Here is a 12,661-nt window from a genome sequence, read left to right on the forward strand (position 1 = left end):
CTTACCCCTTCCCCTTAGTTTTGCGCGTTCAGTTTAGCTGTCTGTAGGATGGCCCTGTATGTAAATGTGGGCGGCTGCTCCAGCCTGTGGCCCCTTGATTCATATGCTAATCTAGCATAACAGACCTACTTACTCTACGAAAGGGTAACAACAACAACATACACACACACATGCACATTGCACACGTGTTTGCACTGTTAGCTGGGAGCAGGTCGACTCAACCGCAGGAAGTGCCCCGAAATGCTTTTTATAACAGAAAACGTCCCCGATACCGGCGTTGAGTGACGTTCCAGTGTCGTTTAACAGTACAACACTGCCCCCAGATGACCAGATCTGGTAGTGTGGGTGAGGAGGTGGGAGCTGGGGGTTGGGGTGTAAAGTATCTGCTGTACGTCACTTTTCACCTGTTTCGGGGTGGAGTCAAGGATGGATGAGCTCAGGCATCAAGTGAAACGATTAACATCGCGGGTGGAGATGGCAGCGTTCAACTTCCAGAAGAGAAAGACAGGACAGGGAAGTTATTGAGTGGAATTAAAAGTGTTTGCTGAAAGGACGACACGAGTAATTTAGTATTAATATTGATTGGAAAAGAAACATTTGTCTACATAACCTCGCATCGGATCAGCTATGCGGCTTCTGGTCGCCGCGTTTCTGCTCTGCTTCCTTCCAACAGGTAACACACTTAATCTTTTCTAAATAAATGTACTTTTATGGGGGTTTTTATTGTAGTTTGTCATCATGACTTATTGTCTATTTCTCACCAACATTCTGTTCAGGTAAATGGGCGATATACCGTAGACACTGTTACGCAGGTATCGGTCACATGACTACAGTTTTGATCAGACACCAACCGGGTTATACCTGGGACTTGAGGCATCTAGTTTTGGTTCCTTTTTGTGTACTTTATCTAAAGATAAAATACTGGATCATTTAAAGGTATTTTGAGACTATTTTGACAGTCTAACCGATCCTTGTTTGGTAGCCTATAGAAAACGCGTTTATAAATGTTTTAATAAGACAAATAGTGGTAAGGTCACTGATGTGTTTTGAGACTATTTTCACAGTCTAACTGATCCTTGTTTGGTAGCCTATAGAAAACGCCATTATAAATGCTTTAAGAAGACAAATAGTGGTAAGGTCACTGAACAAAATAAGTTGGATACAAATAGAGAATTTTACCCATCAACAATGACTTAGGACTTCTTTTAAAATTTGCCATGTTGGCTGTGTGTCTGTTGTCAGTGGAATGTATGGAGTGATGCGTTTCCTGCCTCTTTGTCAGGCTCTCTAGATTTTCTGGTTTGGCCACTTTCAACAAGTGGCGATCTGTGTCACTCACAAACTGTCTCTCTGTCATGTACACACACTCAAACACAGACTCCCTCGTAGTCTTACCTACCTTTGAAACCAGCATTTGCCAGACCTGTCTGCCTTTATCTCAGAGAAATCAAACGGAACTCTTCACCCAACAATCCTCTCCTCTCTCCTGTGTGTGTGCTCTGCGTGTGTGTGTGTGTGCAGAGTTAGTGTGTATCCAGGTAATCGTGCCCCAGACCGAGCGCAGCACGATGCTGTTTGCCTCGGTGACGCTGCAGTGTGACTACTCCACCTCTGCCAGCCTGCAGGACATCCTGGTCACATGGAAGTTCAAGTCCTTCTGCAAGGACCCCGTGCTGGAGTACTTCTCTACTGGTGAGATGTGGGTGTGTTGGGGGGCTGAGCACAGTGATACCCTGCCTTGGACGCTGGCTCTCCAGGGATGGTTTGTTTGTTTGTTTGAGCGGTTGTTTGGTCCTGGTTTGTAACCCCCCTCATCCCCGGTTGCCACCCCCAGGGTACCAGGCAGCCCTCCAGCTGGGCCAGGACCCGTCTAACGACTGCCCTGACCGGCAGAGGACGGTCCGCACCGTGGTCCAGAAAAGGGGCTCCCAGGAGCCCACGCTAGGGGTGGAGTACAGACAGCGCAAGATCTCCATCCAGAACAGTCAGTACACACACACATGCATTATACACATGCACACACATACACGCACCGTCCCACCCTCTCAATATCCAGTAACGGACAGAAACATGAGCTGCAGTTTCACTGTGTGTGTGCGTGTGTGTGTGTGTGTGCAGAGGCAGACCTGGTGCTCAGTGAGATCATGTGGTGGGATCATGGTGTGTACGTGTGCTCCGTCAATGCCGCGGGAGACACCAGCGGAGACTCGGACCGCGAGGTCAAACTCATCGTCTACAGTCAGTCACCGCGACCGCCTCCGTAACCACGACAATCGCCCACACCTCAGCGCACACCTCAGAGGATAATAATCCCTTTCCCCTGGCCCCTCCCCTCTTTCCCACTCGTCTTCTTTTCTCCCGTCTCCTCCCTTTCCCCCTGTGTTCTCCTCCCTCCCCAGATTGGCTGACGGTGCTGCTCATCATCCTCGGGGCCTTGGCCCTCCTCCTCCTCTTCTGTGTGTGCTGCTGCCAGTGCTGTCCTCAGAGGTGCTGCTGCTACGTCCGCTGTCCCTGCTGCCCCCAGACCTGCTGCTGCCCCGAGAAAGGTACCACACACACACACACACACACACACACACACACGCTGCTGCCCCGAGAAAGGTACCACACACACACACACACACACACACACGCTGCTGCCCCGAGAAAGGTACCACACACACACACACACACTGCTGCCCCGAGAAAGGAACCACACACACACACACACACACACACACACACACACGCTGCTGCCCCGAGAAAGGTACCACACACACACACACACACACACTGCTGCCCTGAGAAAGGAACCACACACACACACACACACACCTTTGACATGCTGCTGCCCTGAGAAAGATACGCACACAAAAGACAGACCACAGTATGTTTGTGTGCAGCCCAGTTCCTACTAACCCCCCCCCCCCCCCTCCGCCCCCACAGCGGTGATGCAGCACAGGATGATGAAGGACATGCAGAACGCCATGAAGGGGCAGTATGGATACGGACCCCCGAGCCACAACTCCTCCCAGATGAACCCACTTCTCTACGGAGGTCAGTCACACACGCGCTCCACCATGTCACTGATGTGCACATGCTGGTCACGCCCACCCACACACACGTGCACCTTCAGACACACGTTTGTTGCTGTTGTTGCAGACTCAGGTTGGTTCCAAGCACACCTGACTGTTCATTCCGCCCCCACACCCCTCCCTCCCTAGGTTCAGTCTCTGGTAAGAGCATCGCCATGGGCCCCATGCCCCTGCCACCCCCGCAATCCAGTACCTACAACATGCCGCCCCCCCCCAACATGCACCACCCCGGCATGCCCCCCCCCAACATGCACCACCCCGGCATGCCCCCCCCAGGCATGCACCACCCTGGCATGCGCCAACCCAGTCTCCATGGCAACGGCAGCCCCGCCGGCACCAATCAGATGCTGGACTACCTGGAGAGTCAGATGAGGGGGATAGACATGACCAGCCCTCTACAACCACAGATGCTTCAACCTCAGCATATGCCCCAATCAGTGCCTTTCTCCGCCGGGCCTCCCAGCATGCTCTCTGGCCTGGGCGACGGGCCAGTGGAGCGGCGCATCCTTCAGCTCCCACCAATCTCCGAGCAACCTGGCAGAAGAGGCCCACCCCCCGGGCCCAAGACCCGCCCCCCCAGCTCCAGCGAGAGCAGCCGTAGCGGGTACAATCGCCAAGACTACCAGGCAGGGGGCGGGGCCCGGCGTTACCCCTCCCCCACAAGGTCCCGGGGCCTTCCCCGGAGCTACAGCGAAGAATCGCTGGACGGTGGGCGGAGCCGGATGGGTGCCAACCTGGCGTCGCGCCCACGCTCCCGTTCCCGTGACGACCTGATGGACACGCGCCGTGCGCCCTCGAGCCGGGGCGGCTACTCCCCTCCGTCGCGCCGTCGGGGGTCGTGGAGCTCCGAGGAGGAGGACAGCAGCAGCAGGAGGGGCGGGCGCGGGGCCAGGGGGAGGGGCTCGGTGGATAAGCCCCCCCACTACACAGAGTACGAGCCTGGACAGAAGCCTAGCAGGAACAACCAGCGTTACTCTGTAAGACGTACTCAACTGTAGTCGGATGTAGATGCACACAATGCATGCAAATACACAATCACATACACATAACCATACAAAGAGACACTTAATGCACTCTTGACAAATCGAGCTGGTTGCTGGGAGGTGCCTAAATGTAGTGTTTCCCTCCCAGGACAAGAGTTCCCGCAGTGGCACCAGCATAGTGATCTGAGAGGCAGCTGACACACAGCGCCTCCTGGAGGACCCCAGGCACACAGCCCCCCAACCAGCCCAGCCTTGCCACTGCATCCAACCCAGCCTCTTGCTGTTTGTGATGTCTTCATTCTGAAACCCTCAGGTTCACAACTCCATCTGTGGGGTTGTGGTGAGCACAGTTAGCCCCCTCTACTGGTTAGAGGGAGGCAGTGCAGCCATCTGAGTTGTATCCCTTTTTTGTTGAGAAAAACTAAATAGTGTGTGTGCAGTTCATTCAAGTTAGACTCATGTAAAGCTCGGCAGTGGCGCTCTCCAAATATTTTTGTCAGATCTTCCCAAATCGCCGGTCCTTATGTTGTAAAGGTTTATAAAATGTGTGTAAGGAGAGTTTTTTTTTTTCAGTAATCATGCAATATTGTTTTCTTATTACATTGCAATTGAATTGGTTTGATTTTTTTTTACTAACTTGTTGTAGCCCAATTGTTGACCTTAATTCTTTATGTTGCCACTGCTTGCACACATAAAGTGAAACATCATCAGGTAAATTTCTTTTTATTTCAGTGCCATAAGTGTGTGGTCTATCTACTTTGTAAATAGCTGTCATTATGTAATGTGTTCTGTATGTAAAGATGTTGCATCATTGTTTATTTTTTTTTACATGTTAGTTTATTCCCACATTCATCATTGTGGGAGTTAGGATAATGTAAGACATGAAGGAATTTGAAGTTAGTATATGAACATGTTGTTGGGTCTCTGAAATTAAATGGAAAACGTATGAAATCAGGCAACAAGTAAGAGGTCTCTGGCAGTGGTGGTGGTTAATGTAACCTGTGTCCATATTACTGGCATTGAAGGATATTTTTAATAAAGCTATTTTATAGATTTGCTTTGTGTGTCTGTTTCAAAGAACAGGAAGACCATAGTTTGAGACAGAAACTGAAGTATGACCTAGTTTGTAAAAGTCTGTTAACGAGCAAAGATCTTAACATTGTTAATGATGTAGCCTAGCAGGTCTACTGTAGGCAAGTGTCATATAAACTTAATTTAAAAGGGATGCAGGAGTTATGGGATTACAGTGTACTTCTCTCTGTCGTGGGAAACTTAGATGATTCTTCCAACAAAAAAATCAGCTACCCTTTAGCCTTATCGATCCAAGATCAGTCTCGTTTCTTAACATCCTCTATTGTGCTAATATCAACTGATTCAAGAACAGCGTGGGAAGTGAACGACACGCCAAATAAATTTGAGTGCGACGTCGCAGTACTGATGACGTCCTTGCAGAGGAGGTTCAGGTTTGCCACGTCGGTCTCTCACTGCGAGGGGACTATGCTGTTGCATGTCTGGCAAACAGGACAAGTTTATTGCCTTATGTTGTAAGCCCAAGTGTAACCAAATCGCCTCTACCCAGTCGGCACTAACGGCTAGACTGCGACATACCCGTTCCAGACTGGAAAATGTTGACTACAGCACAGACTCCGCTCGCCAGTCAAGCTAAAACTGACTGATGCATCCGTGTCTACACCATCCGTATGCTGTCGATGCACTGTGAGTAACGTTAACTTAGCTAGCTACTGCTGGCTGAAAACTAGCGATCACTTAGTTTACTATAAATATTCTGAACACAGTACAGTCATGGTGCCTGCGTCTGCAGATGAAAATGTTAGTTGCTGTAGTCTACAGCAGATTGTTGATCAGGGTTTCCACCTGGTCTCGACAACAGTAAAGCTACACACGTTATTTAGTTAGGTACACACTTGCTAGGTAGCTAGCTCACTATGGCGAGAAAAGAAACACACCTCCAACAACAGCTGCTTAGCTGCACGCTCTTGCAAACCTGCACGGTAGGAGTAGCAAAGGTATCATCCACTAAAACTAGAAAGTAACTGAACTATAATAGCTACTATTTTTTTCTTCTTCTGCATGTTACCTGACCATATAACTTTACTGACTGAATGACTGCTTTTGCTTTTGGCAATACTGTAGGTGCTACTGTACTGTAATCTGAAGTCTAGCAACTGTTATCCATAGTCACTTTGCAGTAAGACTACTACGGGTCGTTGGCTGAATGCTTACGTTGGCTGTCACTTCAAAATAAACAGTTTCCGCATTTTGCAGTAAACTTGATTTTCGATACTGTTAGAGGCGGTTTATAACTGCTGTTTCCTGAAACAATGAGAGCGCGCTCTGCGGGTTCTGCCGATCTAGAACCAGGTTTTAAAGGATGCCTGATAGCTCCAAGTTGACGTGATACTGTATAGACTGGTCTAGGACCAGCGAGTTCATTACACCCCAATCCAACCCAAACAGTACCAATAGCTTAGTATTTTGGTGCGTGGAAATGATAGCCTAGTACTAGTTATCTCAGAGGGAGAAGAGAAACCTGTTAGCCTCAGATCATTTGTAGATTATCTGCATCTCTTTTCATGGGATGTATGTGCAGGTAACCCTAACTTATGTCTTTTGAGCCAACTCAAACCCAGTCATAGGACGTACTTACTCCAGCTAACTGAATCCAGTTCCGTAGCTGCCACAGATATCCTAACCCAGTCCTGTACCTGCCACAGATAACCTAAACCAGTCCTGTACCTGCCACAGATAGGTCGGCCTAAATGGGCATATGTAGACCCTGTTTCTTATGTGAATGTGTAATAACGTGTTTATTATTGTCATTTTTTGTTTTTACTTATTCCGTCTATCTCCTGTTGTGTGAGTGTGTGTGTGTGTGTGTGCGTGCGTGTGTGTGTGCGTGCGTGCGTTTGTGTGTGTGTGTGCGTGCGTGTGTGTGTGTGTGTGTGCGCGCAGTGGCCTGGCCTGGTTGGGCAGGACTGTGACGTGGAGTGTTGGAGGTGGTTAGGCGGAGCCGGTGGTTGTCGTGGAGACCGGCCATGCCTGGGGGCCGCAGGGGACCCAGTAGACAGCAGCTGAGCCGCACCGCTCTGCCCTCCCTGCAGACGCTGGTGGGGGGGGGCCTGGGCAACGGAACCGGAATCAGAAATAGGTACACACACACTCTTACACACATGTAAAGCACACACACACACACACTCTTACACCCATGTAAAGCACACACACGCACACACTGACTGATTGTGTGTCCTCCAGAAGCAGTACGTGCGTGGGCCAGTCAGCCCCGCCCCTCTCAGCCCTCATCACCCCGGAGCCCGTCCGTCACTCTCGGATCCCTGAGCTCCCATTGGACAGCAGCCTCCTGTTTGAGTTCCTCCTCTTCCTGTATCTCCTGGTGGCGCTGTTTGTCCAGTACATGAACATCTACAGAGCTTTCTGGTGGTACCCCTCGCTGGTGAGAATGCACACACATCACGTCTCTGCCTCGCTGCCGGTGAGAGCACAAACAAACTGACACGCGCGCGCGCGTGCGTAGACGCGCACACGCCACCAAACACGGCTCGCTCCTGTTCGTCTCTATAGAACTTTCACCGGATGGACTGCCACCTGGCTGTCTTCATCACCGTCATGTTGGCTAGGAGACTTGTCTGGACCATAGTATCTGAGGTATGCACACACACCACTTTCTTGGTTTGACACGTATTTGGAATGCCTAAGCCTCTCAGAAGAGGGATTCTGAACGTAGCCAACTTTTGACTGTTTGTGTGAAACCTTCCATTTGAATTCATATACACAGGTCTCATCTATTTTTCTCTCGCTCCTTTTTTTCCTAATTGATTTAAAACTCATTCTCGCTCACTCTGTCCGTTTGTCTTTCTCACTCTCCACTTATCTCTCTGTCCCCCGCCCCTCCTCCTCCTGTCTTTTGGAAGTTTTACATCAGTAATGTCCTCCCCCTTTCCCCCCAGGCATCACAGACCAGCCCGTGTTCTCTGGTCTGGTATGTGGTTATGATCACCGCCCGACTCGTCATGTTGACCCTGTGTGGCTGGGTTCTGTGCTGGACCCTGGTCAACCTGTTCAAGGACAACTCTGTCCTCAACCTGCTGTTCCTGGGTTACCCGTACGTACGCGCCAGGGTGCCTCCAACTCACTTGCATAAAGCTTCTGCAAGTTTGCTAGCTTCCCAGCATGTTAGCACAACAACGATTTTTTTTATCAGCATACTGGCATGTCGGCGTGGTGACGCTAGCCCTAGCGCACTAAAATAAGTGTGCAAGTTACCAGCATACTGGCATAATCTCACTGTTTTGTCAAACATCCTCTCCCCTTTTTCCTCTCCCCCTCTCTTTCTTTCTTCAGATTCGGGGTGTACGTACCCTTGTGTTGCTTCCACCAGGAGGGGCGGAGCCAGCCGATGCCAGCCGACTGCAGCTACGGCGACCTGGACCAATCGGACGGGCCCCTCTTCAGACCCAGGGACTTCCTGTCTCTGCTGAAGGAGAACCTGCGGGAGCAGTTCACAAGCCCCGCCCACGCCCCCGCCCACACCTGCCCCCCCTCGCCGGAGTTAATCCGCGAGGAGGTGGAGGAGCTGAGGAGCGACTTCAACCGGCGCATCAAGGAGGTGCTCTTCAACTCGCTGTTCAGCGCCTACTATGTGGCCTTCCTGCCGCTGTGCTTCGTCAAGGTGGGCATGCGTGTGTTTTCAAACTCTTCCTACCTCCCCATAGCCATTACTGGGACATTCATGTGTCATATGAGCACCTGATCATTGTGTGTGTGTGTCGGTGCATTCGTGTGCGTGTGTGTGCGTGCGTGCCCCCTCCAGAGTACCCAGTACTACGACATGCGCTGGTCGTGTGAGCACCTGATCATGGTGTGGATCAACGCCTTTGTGATGCTGATGAGCCAGCTGCTGCCCCCAGGCTACTGTGACATGCTGCATCGCTCCGCCGCTCACCTGGGGCGCTGGCAGAGGCTGGAGCACGGCTCCTACAGCAACGCTCCCCAGCACCTGTGAGACACACACACACACCTGGACACACACACCTGGACACACACACCTGGACACACACACCTGGACACACACACAAACACCTGGACACACACACCTGAACACAAACGGACTTAGTATTAATACTTGAAATAAATATATATATATACACTGAACAAAATGATGAACGCAACACTTTTGTTTTTGCCCCCATTTTTCATGAGCTGAACTCAAAGATCTAAGACTTTTTCCTATGTACACAAAAGGCCTATTTCTCTGAAATATTGTTCACGAGTCTGTCTAAATCTGTGTTAGTGAGCACTTCTCCTTTGCCGAGAAAATCCGTCCACCTCACAGTTGTGGCATATCAAGATGCTGATGAGACAGCATGAATATTGCACAGGTGGGTCTTAGGCTGGCCACAATAAAAGGCCAAGGGACTCTGAAATGGGTCGTTTTACTGTATCGAGGGGGTCCAGGGGGGGTCTGAAAACCAGTCGGTTGGGGTCAGGGTTAGGCTTAGCTTACCCGCAGTCAGGTCAAGACCCCGACCTGATGAGGACAACCCGGTGCGGACGATGAGGACGACGAGCACGCAGATGAGCTCCCCTAAGACGAGTTTCTGACCGTTTGTGCAGACATCCTCACCCTGACCCACTGGTTTTCAGTTGAGTTCAGCTCATGAAAAATGGGGGCAAAAGAAAGTGTTGCGTTTATAATTTTGTTCCGTGCATATACAACAGTTATAAAGGTCAGCATGTCGATAAGAATATTGGGTCATTTTTGACAGCTTAGGACTTCATTGTAGGTTTCGATAAAGCTATCGCATGTTTTGATAGGTTCAGATTGTTACAGGTTTCTAAAGGCGGCTAGGGATTGTCTAGAGGAGCAGGACCAAAGAAACTCCTCTGAACCTGTACTCGTTAAAAAAGGTCAATAACCTTTAGACATCCACATGATGCTCATCCTCTCTCAGTCACCCACACGTTACATTGGCCTCTGCGCAGTGTTGTCACGCTGTGTAGGACAGTGTCGCTTTGTTCTGGGGCCTTGACAGAACACACAGTTATGTGAGGATTTGCATCCACTTGCATATCATCTAGTATTCAAAGCTTCCGTGTGTGTGTTTTCTTTGTTTGTGCCACCGCGTGTGTGTGTGTTGCAGGTGGTCAGAGAGCACCATCTGGCCCCAGGGTGTGTTGGTCAGACACAGTCGCTGTCTCTACAAGGCTGTAGGACCCTACAACGTGGCTCTGCCTTCCGATGTCTCCCACGCGCGTTTTTATGTGAGTGTCTGTCTGTCTGCCTCTCAGTCTGCCTGTCTGTCTGTCTGCCTCTTCTGTCTGTCTGTCTGTCTGTCTGTCTGTCTGTCTGTCTGTCTGTCTGTCTGCCTCTTCTGTCTGTCTGTCTGTCTGTCTGTCTGTCTGTCTGTCTGTCTGTCTGTCTGTCTGTCTGTCTGCCCCTCCTGTCTGTCTGTCTGTCTGTCTGTCTGTCTGTCTGCCTCTTCTGTCTGTCTGCCTCTGTCTGTCTGTCTGTTTCTGTCAGTCTGCCTCTCTGTCTGTCTGTCTGTCTGTTTGTCTGTCTGTGTCTCATTCTGTCCGTCTGCCTGTCTGTCTCTTGGTCTGTCGGGAGGCCTGCCTCTCTCTGTTTGTCAGTCAGTCTGAATGTCTCGGTCACTCTGTGCCTCTTTGTCTTGTCTCTCTAGACGGTTAGTCTGTCTTCCTGCCTTTTTGTCTCTGTCAGTCTGTCTTTATGCCTGTTAATTTCTATCTGTCAGTTTGTCTTTATTCCTGTTAAATGCCTTGTCTGCTTCTCCAACTGTGTGTGTGTGTGTATCATCTGTATTTGTGTCCGTCTGATTTGAACCCTCCCTCCCTCTCCCTAGTTCCTGTTCCACAAGCCGTTGCGGATCCTGAACCTTTTGATCTGGATCGAGTCCAGCGTGGTTCTGTACCAGCTGTACTCCCTGCTGCGTTCGGAGCACTGGAACCACACCCTGTCCCTGGGCCTGATCCTGTGCTGCAACTACTATGTGCTGTTCAAGCTTCTAAGGGACCGCATCGTCCTGGGCAAGGCCTACTCCTACCCTCTCAGCTCCAGCAGCCTGGGGCTCAAGTCCCAGTAGCAGCCCAGTCAGGGCAGCCCCCATCTTGGGAGCAGGACCCACTACAACCCCCCCCCCCCCTTCCTCCATCTCTCCCCACCTCGCTCCATTACTGGAACTTTGGATGCATGGGAGGGGAGGGGCGTTTGGGGGGTAGGTTTGGGGGTACAGACTGTGAACTCCTAAGTGTTTTGATACGGTTCTATTTTTCACGCGATGTTTCTACCTATTTAAAGAATATTTTTATTTTGTATACTGTTTGTTAGCACACAGGGCATTAGCTTACTGTGTCATGTGACTTTGTTTGAGGCCCAGCACCGTCAGGCAAACAGAGGTGGGGAGGGGGATGGGGTGGGGGGGGGGGGGGCCTTGTTTGACTTCCACCAAAAATGCTCAATGCCCTGGGGACCAAACAGGGGCCAGAGTCTGCCTCCTTTGGCCAATGACAGGCCAGCCTTAGGCTCAGTCAGCCAATCATGGAGGAGATGGGTGAGGTTGGAGATACAGGTACAAGATCAGTGGTTCCTGTCTTCCATCTGGTCCCCCTCCCCTCACCCTGTCTTCATATAACCTGTCAACAACACACACAAACGTTGTGTGTCCTCAAGCATGTTTCATACGTATCATGGATGTTGCTATGGTAACACGTCTGTTCTTCAGGTCGTCCAATCGCAGAAAGAAAAACCTGGTTGTCGTGGCACTGCTATGTCAAACCACCTTCAGACAGGAATCGGCAGAATTAATATGCTTTATCCCTGTGTGTGTGTGTATGCTTGTGTGTGTGTTTATGTGTGTGTGTGTGTGTGTGTGTGTGTGTGTATGCGCACGCGCCGAGCCCATGCCTTTCACCTCAGTCAGTTACCAGAGTGTTACTGCAGAGTGCTTGCCTTGTTGCTAGGGTCACCTTGTTGCTAAGATCACCTCGTTACTAGGTTGCCTTATCGACACACAGAGCTGAACGGTCTGGAGTTGTCTCCATACCCTTCACATGGCCTCCCCTCCTGGTCGTCTCCAGCAGTGGGAGGCGTGCAGCCTATTGAGACCCACCCCAAGTCCTGAGCAGTTGTGCCAGTGTTGGGATCAGTGCCATGTGTCCTTCCATCTGCCTTCTCACTGGGTACGCATGTACTGGTACCCTGGTTACCCCCATACGGGTGGAGCTTTTGCCAAGGATCAATGTCGTTCTTCGGAATGTGCAGAAGTCCACCCAGTCGGGCACTACCCAGTGACACAAAACGGTTCACTCCCGCTATCAGCCAAATGTTTGTCATTGTCTATCATTGTGCCGTTTCCCAGGACACAGTGTCTACCTGGTTGAACATGGGATCGCATGTTGAGGGGCAGGGATTGGTCCATAGATTGTCAACTCAAACAGTATTCAACAGGATGCATTTTGCCCTCAACATCCGCTAATAAAACTTTTAAAAGGTGCTTCCACCAGTATGATCATTTGTGGAACAGATTTGTGTGTGTGTATGTTACTCAT

At 50.5% G+C, this 12,661-nt stretch overlaps 2 protein-coding genes across 5 annotated transcripts; both read left to right on the plus strand.

Annotated features, from left to right (window-relative positions):
* Nucleotides 1-1,528: 1,528 nt before the first annotated feature.
* Nucleotides 1,529-5,110, plus strand: LOC146261285 (immunoglobulin-like domain-containing receptor 1). The gene is made up of 7 exons (XM_084668043.1): nt 1,529-1,692; nt 1,835-1,984; nt 2,119-2,238; nt 2,400-2,546; nt 2,926-3,036; nt 3,204-4,051; nt 4,206-5,110. Exons 1-7 carry the CDS (start codon nt 1,569-1,571, stop codon nt 4,242-4,244), a joined length of 1,539 nt encoding a protein of 512 aa, XP_084524169.1. The 5' UTR covers nt 1,529-1,568; the 3' UTR covers nt 4,245-5,110.
* A 381-nt stretch (nt 5,111-5,491) lies between these two features.
* On the plus strand, nt 5,492-12,606 carry tmem39a (transmembrane protein 39A). Of its 4 annotated transcripts, XR_014724804.1 has the most exons (10): nt 5,492-5,773; nt 7,031-7,226; nt 7,331-7,529; nt 7,658-7,741; nt 8,044-8,198; nt 8,438-8,765; nt 8,907-9,094; nt 9,927-10,003; nt 10,237-10,357; nt 10,957-11,095. XR_014724804.1 is itself a non-coding variant. In XM_084668442.1 (9 exons), the coding sequence occupies exons 2-9, from the start codon at nt 7,114-7,116 to the stop codon at nt 11,194-11,196; spliced, it is 1,425 nt and encodes a 474-aa protein (XP_084524568.1). In that variant the 5' UTR covers nt 5,492-5,773; nt 7,031-7,113; the 3' UTR covers nt 11,197-12,606. The 4 variants fall into 4 exon arrangements, 3 of the variants coding, with proteins under 3 accessions (XP_084524568.1, XP_084524569.1, XP_084524567.1); XM_084668442.1 differs by lacking the exon at nt 9,927-10,003 and having other exon boundaries at nt 7,334-7,529; nt 10,957-12,606; XM_084668441.1 differs by lacking the exon at nt 9,927-10,003 and having other exon boundaries at nt 5,493-5,773; nt 10,957-12,606.
* The last annotated feature ends 55 nt before the right edge of the window (nt 12,607-12,661 follow it).

This window comes from Hypomesus nipponensis, chromosome 12 (genome assembly GCF_054491055.1).
Source record: "Hypomesus nipponensis isolate SF chromosome 12, ASM5449105v1, whole genome shotgun sequence".
NCBI lineage: Eukaryota > Metazoa > Chordata > Actinopteri > Osmeriformes > Osmeridae > Hypomesus > Hypomesus nipponensis.